Source organism: Oncorhynchus mykiss, chromosome 3 (genome assembly GCF_013265735.2).
Source record: "Oncorhynchus mykiss isolate Arlee chromosome 3, USDA_OmykA_1.1, whole genome shotgun sequence".
In the NCBI taxonomy this organism is placed as follows: domain Eukaryota; kingdom Metazoa; phylum Chordata; class Actinopteri; order Salmoniformes; family Salmonidae; genus Oncorhynchus; species Oncorhynchus mykiss.
In genome coordinates, this window is record NC_048567.1 from 6,247,666 (window position 1) to 6,259,827 (window position 12,162).

The 12,162-nt window shown below is 46.4% G+C and overlaps 2 protein-coding genes across 3 annotated transcripts in view; one reads left to right on the plus strand and one right to left on the minus strand.

Moving 5' to 3' along the window:
• LOC110535643 (testis-expressed protein 10 homolog) overlaps positions 1-12,151 on the minus strand; it is a 30,905-nt gene extending 18,754 nt beyond the window's left edge. The window contains exon 1 of one of the 2 annotated variants that reach the window (XM_036966947.1): positions 12,026-12,151. The gene's annotated coding sequence lies outside the window, so the exon portion shown is untranslated. Of the gene's footprint in view, positions 1-20; positions 174-12,025 lie in introns of those variants that run through there. The other variant, XM_036966940.1, reaches the window with a different exon arrangement.
• On the plus strand, positions 604-6,576 carry LOC110535707. The gene is made up of 12 exons (XM_036966978.1): positions 604-625; positions 749-836; positions 1,928-1,958; positions 3,416-3,499; positions 3,696-3,838; positions 3,943-4,068; positions 4,190-4,235; positions 4,337-4,414; positions 4,664-5,037; positions 5,126-5,230; positions 5,568-5,682; positions 5,797-6,576. Exons 2-12 carry the CDS (start codon positions 750-752, stop codon positions 5,811-5,813), a joined length of 1,206 nt encoding a protein of 401 aa, XP_036822873.1. The 5' UTR covers positions 604-625; position 749; the 3' UTR covers positions 5,814-6,576.
• Positions 12,152-12,162: the final 11 nt, after the last annotated feature.

A 12,162-nucleotide genomic window follows, 5' to 3' on the forward strand; every position in this document is an offset into this window, starting at 1 on the left:
TGCGTAATAATAATACCCACGTGTGTTGACACTGTCAGAAATAATTGTGCATGCAGTAGCCTTCCCGCGCCGAATGTAGCTTTTGAAGACAGTCAATCAGCAAAACAAAGCTCGTGCTGTTTCTTTACAAACATGGGCCTTTCTCTTTGATACGACAACTAGCTAAGCTGTCTTCACATTTGCCTGCAACATTTGTTTGTTTTTTCCTGTTCTCAATTTCACGTCTACATATAGCAGTGTTTTATTGCAACTTGTGTAAAGGATACATTTCAAATGAAAAAAAATGTATCTCGTTCTTATCTTTTAATGTTTTTTTATTAATTTGAACTCAAATTTCCGAGGTCAAGTACACAGGCAAACGCATAGGCTCACAAAATCAGGTACGTCACTGGTCTTTCTATAAAGAGATACACAATTGCGCGTGCGTCAAGTTGCTAGTTGTTCTTCTTGACACGCAAAATTCACCCCGCTTTGGTTTGCTTTAGCGAATCTATTTTTTTTTCAGGTAGAGTATTTCATGTCACTCATACCACACCATATTTATTCTATAGTAACCCTGGAGGACGTTGTCCGGGTAGTGTTACTATATTGTGGCTACAGCTAGCCAATCACCATCTTTTGCACGGTGCGTGGTCAAGTGGTTTTGCCCACAAGGCCAGCTGCTTTGTTTCTTAGTCGCCCTAAAAAAGATGTGGCCCATATAGCTAGATATTAAACGTTGTCTTTATTTGTTTGTGATGACCCTCAGAATGCAGCAAGGCTACAATCCAAGGCCATTTTATGGCGCCCCACCACAGAAGCGGTTCAGGAACGCTAATGGAGGGGCTAACAACAGGGTAAGTTCAGTCTCCCACGGTAATCATGCCAATTGCCCCCAGTTATGCCGTTTGCCCCCGGTTAGGATTATAGTTGTATTACTGGTCATTCACAACCCAGATGAGGTTAATGAATCCATCCCGAATAGTGTCTATTGTGATGAGGATTCCAAAACAGTGGTTTGAGAGGACTGTGTACGTAGTCGTTGTATGGTCTTCTAACCGGTTTCATTCCTAAAGTTGTAGCAGTGCTCTGTGCAGAGGAAGTGGTATGGACCCTTACCAGCCGCCCTTGGCTGGACAAAGACACTGGACACTGCTGGAGCAGCAGGGACTGATCAGTGCTCTCTGGTCTCCTGAGACTAAGTGTTTCTGTGGAGCTGCAGCCTGCTGCACTGCCCCTCAATCAGGTCTTGAGTTACCCATTGACTACGGGATGCTGAAGAGTATTGTGGGCAGCAGGAATTCCAAACAACCCTGTTACCAAGTATAGAAGGGCTGCAACTAACGAGGGTAACAGGGCTGGGTGTTTTCTCTGGGCAATCTCATGCCCTCTATCGCTGTCTTTCTAGTAAGTGGGCAGTCAGCCCCCATAACACTTATTTTCCTGCTGAGCTATTAGCACTAGGGCTCACTGGCAGCTTGGTTCTATGATGCCTTTGTGACAGATATATTCTGATTGGAACACCTGACTAGAGTACTTGTACATTCATTTCAAGGTAAAGTGCATGTGTACAGTGCAGAGTCAGTAACAGCTCAGTTCCCTCATGTCACTGACCGGGTCATGAAGGAGAGGCTGAAAGGACATTTCTCTCTCTCTCCATAGAGACAGGAGTGCAGTAGGGTTTTTCTGCTGTGGTCCACCTGAAGCTTTTGCTTAAACCAAACCAATATGTCTGTTCTGTGGTCGACCTGAAGCGTTTGCTTAAACCAAACCAATGTTTCTATCCAGAACCCATTCTTAAGCTGCAACCCCTGTGGGGGGATTGCAGGGACTCCTGACCCACTGTTTGGGGAACAGTGCAGTGGGGTTTGCCCCTGTGCTGCCGCCTCCAGTCTCACTAATGCCTGTCTGTCTCTCTTTCCTTCGGCCTGGTTATCCCAACTGACAGAGAAAGCAGCCTAACTTCTCTGCTGACATAGGTAAGTTCTGCCTCCACACAGCATCACTGCCGCTGATAGGAGGTTGGGAGCTGTGACTTCACATCCTCCTGCCTTTTTGCTGGTGGCTGATTGGGCAGGGGGCAAGTCCAAGCTGCGTCTGAGATTCACTGCCTCTTAGAGGTTGCTGTAAATGCCAGTGAACTTAGTCACTGCCCACAGGTTTAGGCTGTGTGGCTCAAAGGCTTTTCCCTAGTGTTCATTTCAATGAGTTTTTGGGGGGTCTGTCTTTGATACAATGTGCATAAATCTTTTTAGATGCATTAAAAGTAGTTTTATTTCATAAAACACTTTGTTCCATGATATTCAGTCTGAACAACTTTAGAAACCACAACGTGAAACCTGTCCTCTCAGAAGAATGTCTAACTCTAGGGAACTCATAGGTGTGCAGGTGCTCTCTGCAGTCCTGTAGAGCTGTTGCCCCATATTGTCAAATCAGTAAGGATCCTGTCTGGGTCAGATGTTGTGGGCCCAAATGACTGCCGTGCATCACCCAGTTGGGTGCTACACATTGGTGGTGGGTGAGATCCCAATGTAATTTAGGGCTATCAGCCCCCGGCACAAAAATGTGGCCTCATAGGCCTATGGTAGTTCAGATGGGCAATGGATGCTGACAGCAGGATTTTCTTTCAGGGCCTTTGTGGCCCTCAAAGAGTAGGAAGTGTTTCAACTCACTGTCTGCCAATGGGGCTGGGACCTGCTGTGCCCATGCAAGAGTTTCACTGCTTTGATTGGACACAGGTATGGAGGACTGCCTGATGGGAGTGAGAGAATCCTATATCCCAGCTCTGACCTGTGTCTAGGTGGGCAGAAGAACTGCAGCCCCCACGGTTTTCAGCAGACCTCCAAACCTCAGATTAGCTTCTCTTCTGTGTAGCAGTCAGTACTATAACCCTGGCACGAAACAGACCCTGGTGTGCCTTCCAGGCAACCTTCTAATGAATCATGATCTTGTGAAGGTGGGGCTCGAATTGCACACAGCGAAACAAATTAAGTTATTTTGTTTACCAGCAACTTTGATTACCAGCCAGAGCAGGAGATTCTAGTACTCCCAACCAATCTGTGTTTTTAGCAGAACCTAACTAGCACACAAATGGTAAGGATTCTTACCAGATGTTGTCGATGATGCACAGCTGGAAACAGGACCTGAGAGGCTCAGAAGAGCAGGGGTTGTGTTTCTAACTGTTGTTCAGTAAATGAAGGACCTCTAAACTCCACTAAAAGTCTTTTGACTGGGGGTTTGTCTAAGGAATGCACAGTGACCTTTTTTTGAAGTGTTTCACTTCGTGAAGTATGAGGCTCTTCGGCTATTGGCTGTCTGCTGGTCAATTGACTGGACATGTGGACCCTTTGGTCTCACCTGTCCGTGGGTAGGATGGCGATCTCATTATGCAGTCTCTGCCATGTTTGTGCTATGTTGACTTCTGTGCGTTTCCCAGTGTTTACCACCAAGGCGGGAAATGTACAGACCATCCCCTCCTTGACCAAACAGTTGAAGGCCATCACTGGTGAGACTGTCATTGGTGAGTACCTACTCATTGCACCATGGTAGTAGCCCTATGCCAAGCGTCCAAGAGATTTAAGTCAAGTCACTCCATTGCACTCTTTCACTAATATAGGCTTCATGGGGCTCTATGATTTGTTTTTCGAGTCTGATTGGTTGTTGCGATGTTTCATTGCCCATGGTTGTTTGATAGAGCTGTCACTCATGTTCTGCAGGTCTTCAGTATGTGTGGGAGTACCGGAGCCCTAGTAAGTCAGTCCCACCCCATTACCAGTGTAAACTCTGCAAGAAGGTAAGCCGTCTGCAGACTGACATGCTGGCTCACATCAAGGGCTGGAAGCACTCCTTCAGATACATGGTGAGGCTGTGTGTGTGTCACTTAACTTTCACTGTAAAAGGCTGTTGGATCTACAGGTCTGTGTTATGATGCTGTGTAACTGTATGGTCTCATCTGTTCCCCAGAAGCAAAATCATTCTGCCAAGATGCCCTTTAAGGAAGATGCTGCCACAAAGGACCATGAAGTGAGGAAGAAGGTGAAAGAAGCAGCAGCAGAGCTGGAGAAGGCAGAGGGCAGGGGACAGCTAAAGGTGAGAATGGGGAGCAGAAAGTTACGGATGAGGCAAATAAAACACGGCAGACTATTGAGATGGGGGGGGGGACCTCTCTGGTGATGTTGGTTATTGAATTGATTCTGTATGGTGTTTTCAGGTGATTCTGAAGGAGCCCAGTGAGGTCCAAGCATTTGCAGGACTACGTACGTTTTTCTATGTTTATTCTCAAGTTTGTCTGAATCTCATTGTGCTCAGTCTGTTTTTAAATGTACTTTAGTTCTGACATATTTCCCTGTCATCACAGGTTCAGCAATCCCCAACATGGGGCCACCAGGAGGGATGGGAGGGCCAGGAGGAATGGGAGCTAGAGGACCAAAACCAGGTGAGTGTGTGTGGGGGGAAGTGTAAGGTTGCCTCTGAGGTGATAAACTCCCGTGGGCAGATTCTGTTGAGTCTGTTTGCAATTTCAAACAGGTATAAATAATCACGCAGCTGTCCAAATTACTTGAGATTTTACTTCCGGGTTAACAGAGATTGCTGAGGTGATAAGACCTTTATTGTGTGCTTGACTGGTCTATGTTGGATGCAGTGTTGTGTAGTAGTCCAAATGCAGTCTTTTGTCTCCCTCTAGGTGGCAGGTTTGCAGAGCCTCTGTTCCCAGGGGAGTTCCCTCTCCAAGGCGGCAGCCTCAACTACCCCATGGGTGATATGGGGGGCTACTCTGACCCCCTGCCTCGCTCCACGGCTTTCCAGAAAAGGGACATGAGCTTCCGAGGCTACCCTGACAATACGGGGGGGCAGAGGCTAGGGGGTTCAGCCGATGGCTTTGGACTGGGAGGGGGAAGGGATGGAAGCTTTGGCCAGGAGGGGTTGTTGGGGGAGAGTCCGGGAAGCCGCTACCCTGATGAGTTCAGAGGGGGACAGATGGGAAGTGGATCCGGCCAAGGGTTGATGGGAGCTGTACCTGAAACCAGCAGCCTTCCGACCACGCTACTCAAATACCTGGTGAGTGGAACTGTGTGTGTGTGAAACTATGCTTTCTCGTGTTATTTAAACATCCTGTGTGTGTTGAGGGTCTGTTTCCTGTGTGTAGGACAATTTCCAGATCGAGAACGAGGGTGATGCTCAGATCGTGCTGAAGGTGACACAGAAGCTGACAGATGTCCTAATGGACTACAGACTTAGGAGTGTTTCCTCGGTATGCAGCACACACACACTGTGCTCTGTCACCTGCAATACCAGTGTAACAAGCAGCTCTCAGGTGCTTCCTGCAACAGGAACTGGTGACGTGAGGATAAATGTCACTTGATTCAGTCCTTTAACCCACTTCCTGTCTGTGTTCAGTCAGTACAAGGCAGTGCTCTAGAACCTTCTGTGTTCTGACAGCACACGTCCTTACTGTGGCTAAACCTGTTCCTTGTGTACTCTCATACAGTCGTAAGGTAGATGGCGTGATTCAGGAAACCAAAGAATTCCTCAGCAGTTTGTCCCCTTTGATGTTCTCCTCGATTCAGTGTATGTGCGTTTGACTCCAGCAGGGTCCTAGTATGAAGAGCGGTTTGTCGCTGGGCTCCATGAGCTACTCCGACTCTCCCAGAATGTCTAGCGGTAGTGACCGCTTCTCAGGTGGCTTCTCTGGGAACCTCTCTGGTACGCACGGCCCCAGTTGACAAATTAAATACACACGTCCAGCCTTTTAATGGCTGTAGTTTGGTTCAGATATAACCTACAGTACATCAGTCATCTATTTTATCTCCTCTGCAGGCCCTTCCAGATACTGATGGTCTATCCAGGTACTACAACTAACTGATCCATCCCCACTTGACACATCCACCTTCCTGGGGTAACCCATCCTCCGCCTCACCCCCAAGATATACCCTGAGTCCATGGGGTCTGCAGCTGTCTGTCTAGCCACTGAACATTTTTATTTTATATAATTTTCCTTCAAAGCAGAAACTGATACAATTGTGTACTTATTAGTGCAGACTTTGTTTTTACCTAACTTCTTTTGACATGCATAGGTTGGACTAAAGTTTGACTTTTAGTTTTAACCATTGTCTGTATTCATGTGATTTTGGCATTTATTTTACTGTGGTTTCTTGGATAAATCTTGTCTGTTTAGAAATTAAGTGTTTGATAGAAAACAAGTGTAATGTTTAGGGAAAGAGATGTTTGGCGGTAAATGGGTTACTGATGTACTGACTGCTGTTTTGAGTTGGGCTTGTCATCGCTGTTTTTCTCCACACCTGGCTTCACTTGTGGGATCGTCTGAGACCAGCCACCCTGACAGCTGATGAAACTGAGTATTTCTGTCTGTATTAAAGCCCTTTTGTGGGGGGGGAAAAATATTCTGAGTGGCTGGGCCAGAACGGAATCCCAGAATGTGTGGTGCATTTGGAAAGTATTCAGACTGACTTTTTCCACATTTTTCTTACGTTACAGCTTTATTCTAAAATGTATTAATCTACACACACTACTCAGTAAGTAAAAACAGGTTTTTGGAAATGTTTGTAAATTAATTAAACTGAAATATATTTGCATAAGTATTCAGACCCTTTACTCAGTTTGTTGACGCACCATTGCCAGCAATTACAGCCTTGAGTTGTCTTTGGTATGTCAGATTGGACGGGGAGCATCACTGCATAGCTATTTTCAGGTCTCTCCAGTTTGCTTGGATTCAAGTACGGGCTCTGGCTGGTACACTCCAGGACATTGAGACTTGTTCTGAAGCCACTCCTGGGTTGTCTTGGCTGTGTGCTTAGGGTTGTTGTCCTGTTGAAATTGAACCTTTGCCCCAGTCTGAGGTCCTGAGCACTCTGGAGCAGGTTTTCATCAAGGATCTCTACTTTGCTCTGTTCGTCTTTCCCATGGTCCTGACGAGTCTCCCTGCCATTGAAAAACATCCCCACAGCATGATGCTGCCACCATACTTCACCGTAGGGATGGTGCCAGGTTTTCATCAGATGTGACGCTTGGCATTCGGGCCAAAGAGTTAAACCTTGGTTTCATCAGACCAGGTGCATTTTAGCAAACTCCAAGTGGGCCTTCTTGTGCCTTTACTGAGGAGTGGCTTCCGTCTGGCCTCTACCATAAAGGCCTGATTGGTGGAGTGCTGCCGAGATGGTTGTCCGTCTGGAAGTTTTTCCACAGGGGAACTCTGGCGCTCTGTCAGTGACCTTAGGGTTCTTGGTCACCTCCCTGACCTACAGTAACCTAACTGCTACCAGCTCGAGGAAGTCTTGGTGGTTCCAAACTTCTTGCTCTGACATGTACTGTCAACTGTGGGACATTATATAGACTGGTATGCCTTTCATGTCCAATCAATTTAATTTACCACAGGTGGACTCCAAACAAGTTGCAGAAACATCAAGGATGATCAATAGAAACGGGATGCACCAGAGCTCAATTTTGGTATGTTTTCTTATTTGTAATTTGCAAACATTTCTAAAAAACCTGTTTTCGCTTTGGCCATATCGGTTGTGTGTAGATTGAGGGGCAAAATGTATTTAATCCATTTTAGAGTACTTTCCAAATGCACAGTATGGAGGATGTTGTTCCTTCGCTGTAAAACTGGAACTGCATCACCCAGGGGATTCCATGAGTTGTATTTTATCTGATCCAACAAAATAGGGAACTGAAAATAAACTTTCTCCAGCGATGTGAGAAATGTTGCTGGCTCTCAAGGTGACCTTTAAATCTACCGTAAACGGAGTGAATTGACATACTAGCATAATTGAAAACAGTTTAAGAGTTAATCAAAATCAGGTCACTTTGGTAACAGAATCGGGTAACATTTAATTAGTGCCAAAAATAAACAAATATTGGTTTCATAAAGTAATTTTTGGAATGAAAATTCCAATAAAAGAAATAAGGAATGTAGGAAGAGAAATTAAATGCTGTCCTATTGCCTGATATGCTGTTGCTGGTTTTCAAACATTGTCACAATGTTGCAGTTTGAAATGCATCTAAATCAACATGTAGGTGTAGAATGATTTGCCACCATTGGTATTATAGAAATATTAAAAGGGTCTCTATACCATGGGAGGTCTTGAAATTAAAGTTGGAATCATTCAATAACAATGGATATTGACTCATATCCAGTTTAGACTTAACCAAATGTAACTGTTGACTGACTGGAGGGTATGGGGTTAACACTTCTCGAAGCCACTATGACTCAAGGATGCTCATTCCAGTGATGAGCTCAGTCCTAAAGTGCCAGTTTTAGGGACAATCTCAGATGACACCCTATCCCCCATAGAGTCCACTACTTCCAACCAGATCCCCATGTGGCTCTGGTCAACAGTTGTCCAGTAATTCTCAGTTGGTATAGCATGGCGCTTGCAACGCTAAAGTTTGGGTTTTAATTCCCACGGGGGACCAGTAGAAAAAAGTATGCACTCACTACTGTAAGTCGCTCTATAAGAGTGTCTGCTAAATGACAAATGTAAATATGAGGAGTAGGTCGTCTTTCCTTACGCATTCCTTGTCAAAATGTCCTCCATCTGCTGGAAGCTGATACAGGTGAGCAGCACTCTGGTCCCCAGATATGTCTTGCCATGTCGTTTCTGGGCCTGTGTGGCAAAATCCTCAGTTTTAAACTGAGCCACAGCCTCACCGATGCCATTGCCATCTTTATCACGCAGAATGTAGATAAACTGTTCAGTTAGAGGAAGGTCGCAGGGGGAAAAAAAAAATATTCCTACTTTCATCACGTATGACTGGCGGTTTCGTACGTAAACGTAAACACGTCTGTGCTGTGGGAAACGGTCTCACCCTGGGTCTCTCAATCTGATGTTTCTCCTCGCTTTGCTCTGACACTGCTGGTGTTGTCTTGGGGTTGCCATGGTGTCTCCCAGTTGACAACATGGCTTGCATCTTCTCCTTGGTGACAGATGAGACGTCTATGGCCTGGGAACCAACATGGCAGCCGTTGAGGTTCAAAGCATAAACGTAGTCTTCCGTTTGGTCGAATATTACAAACGCTGTATCTGTCCTCTCGCTATCCTTATACAGTAAGTGTAATATTTTGCTGTTGGCGATGTTCGGACAGCCAAACAATTATTTTCTCATTCTTCGTTATTGTTTTGGATAGATTTTTGGCCATAATACAGTACTCCATGCTCGGGGACTCTTCGCTGACCGTGACCTGTCCTCAGAGCGCCTCTTGGCCCAGGTCCTGTGTATTTCTGGCAGGTTCATACAAGCTTTGTCTTTGGGTTCTGTATGAGGGCCTTGCCCTTTCCTGGTACTGCATTTCCTTGGATTCTAATGAGGGTCCATCTCTCTGGATTGTATACGAGGGTATTTCTTGGGGGTTGTACAAGGTTCTATCTCTGAGTTGTGGGCCTATACAAGGGGTTTTCCAAGGGGTCATATGAAGGGTTCTGACACTGCTGGATGGCATAGCTCCACATCTCCTCAGAGGCCCCATGGACCTTCACGCTGATGTGGCCCAGTTGCTGGTGGTTGAAGCTTAGAGCATCACATGCGTCCTGGGCATGCCCAAACTTTACAAGGCAGCCTTGTCTCACGCCCAGCTTCACGTTAGCTATCACATCCTGGACCAACAGGCCTTTGAAGAAGTGGCAGATCTCCTGGCTGGTGACAGTTTTTGGCAGGCCAAAGAGCCTGACGTAGCCTGGTCTTGGCCTGTAAGCCTCTTCTGGTCTCCTTAACTCACCCCCAGGCACAGCTGTGTTTTTAGCCCTGAGCACAGGACCAACAGTTGCACTAGCGACAGCTGGGCTATTGGCCCTGAGCACAGGACCAGGTGCTGCTGTCGCTTTGTTGTGCTCTCCTGGCTGATTAGACTGCAGTCCTTGGATAACAGCAACAGGGCCGAACAGTAGGGCTGTGGCAGGGTCGGGCAAGGGCGCTGCCGGTGGAAGGAGCTTCTCTCTCTCTAGTTTGGACTCTTTCATTTTTCATTGCAGTTCTGCGATGCTACTAATATGTAGGGTCACTGGAGACTTTCTAAGAAGAGTTCCAGAGCGCCTCTGAGTGCTAGCCATCTCTCTCTGTAGTGAACACAATGAACGCTTCACCAAGGTATCCTCCTATAATACACTGCTCAAAAAATAAAGGGAAAACTAAAATAACACATCCTAGATCTGAATGAATGAAATATTATTATTACATAGTTGAATGTGCTGACAATAGAATCACACAAATTATCAATGGAAATCAAATTTATCAACCCATGGAGGTCTGGATTTGGAGTCACACTCAAAATTAAAGTGGAAAACCACACTACAGGCTGATCCAACTTTAATGTAATGTCCTTAACAAGTCAAAATGAGGCTCAGTAGTGTGTGTGGCCTCCATGTGCCTGTATGACCTCCCTACAACACCTGGGCAGGCTCCTGATGAGGTGCCGGATGGTCTCCTGAGGGATCTCCTCCCAGACCTGGACTAAAGCATCCGCCAACTCCTGGACAGTCTGTGGTGCAACGTGGCGTTGGTGGATGGAGCGAGACATGATGTCCCAGATGTGCTCAATTGGATTCAGGTCAGGGGAACGAGCGGGCCAGTCCATAGCATCAATGCCTTCCTCTTGCAGGAACTGCTGACACACTCCAGCCACATGAGGTCTAGCATTGACTTGCATTAGGAGGAACCCAGGGCCAACCGCACCAGCATATGGTCTCACAAGGGGTCTAAGGATCTCATCCCGGGACCTAATGGCAGTCAGGCTACCTCTGGCAAGCACATGGAGGGCTGTGTGGCCCCCCAAAGAAATGCCACCCCACACCATGACTGACCCACCGCCAAACCGGTCATGCTGGAGGATGTTGCAGGCAGCAGAACGTTCTCCGCGGCGTCTCCAGACTCTCACGTCTGTCACATGGGCTCAGTGTGAACCAGCTTTCATCTGTGAAGAGCACAGGGCGCCAGTGGCGAATTTGCCATTCTTGGTGTTCTCTGGCAAATGCCAAACGTCCTGCACGGTGTTGCGCTGTAAGCACAACCCCCCACAATACCACCCTCATGGAGTCTGTTTCTGACCGTTTGAGCAGACACTTGCACCTGCTGGAGGTCATTTTGCAGGGCTCTGGCAGTGCTCCTCCTGCTCAAAGGCGGAGGTAGCGGTCCTGCCCCTGGGTTGTTGGCCTCCACGTCTCCTGATGTACTGGCCTGTCTCCTGGTAGCGCCTCCATGCTCTGGACACTACGCTGACAAACACAGCAAACCTTCTTGCCACAGCTCACATTGATGTGCCATCCTGGGTGAGCTGCACTACCTGAGCCACTTGTGTGGGTTGTAGACTCCGTCTCATGCTACCACTAGAGTGAAAGCACCGCCAGCATTCAAAAGTGACCAAAACATCAGCCAGGAAGCATAGGAACTGAGAAGTGGTCTGTGGTCACCACCTGCAGAACCACTCCTTTATTGGGGGTGTCTTGCCAATTGTCTATAATTTCCACCTGTTGTCTATTCCATTTGCACAACAGCATGTGAAATTTGTCAATCAGTGTTGCTTCCTAAGTGGACAGTTTGATTTCACAGAAGTGTGATTGACTTGGATTTACATTGTGCTGTTTAAGTGTTCCCTTTATTTTTTTGAGCAGTGTATATACACACCACCTTCTGTGATGTATAAGTTGGCCTCAATATTCAGACCCTGCAACCGAAGTACGTGGTCATATTTAACTCCTTTTATCTGGCAAACAGGTCTGGAAACGGATACAAAAGGTGTCTTTAACATGAAGCAGAAATCGAGTTATTTAATACATTAAGAACAGCAACAAAAGGATAAACATTTAAATGGGCACATTTTTTACTTATATTAAGAACATCCAAATTCCAGATTTTCCAGAGAAATTAAACACGTTAAGTAACCAACAACACAACTGATGAACGCTGACACGCGGTACATTATTATGAACACCTGGTTGGCTAGCTAGTTAGCCCGGAGGCACCGTGGTTGTGAAATTGGACATGTAAGAATATTTGAGTTAAAAAGCTAAACAGCTCAACTCCTCAAATTACTTACCAGGTGAAAACCATAACTCTGGCTCCTCTGTATTTTAACCTTTTATATCGTAATTTGGTGTGATGCTGATAGGTTGAAATGTTGTCCCTTTCAGAGCCCGACCACATTAACTGTGCACGAGCTGCCACATGTGCGCA

What these genes read in the sequence shown, in the direction of transcription:
- LOC110535707 (XM_036966978.1), top strand. Translation starts at nt 750, where the DNA reads ATGCAGCAAGGCTACAATCCAAGGCCATTTTATGGCGCCCCACCACAG. An exon ending in CACTGGTGAGACTGTCATTG is followed by an intron (nt 3,500 to 3,695) that starts GTGAGTACCTAC and finishes CATGTTCTGCAG; the next exon opens with GTCTTCAGTATGTGTGGGAG. An exon ending in AGGGCAGGGGACAGCTAAAG is followed by an intron (nt 4,069 to 4,189) that starts GTGAGAATGGGG and finishes TGGTGTTTTCAG; the next exon opens with GTGATTCTGAAGGAGCCCAG.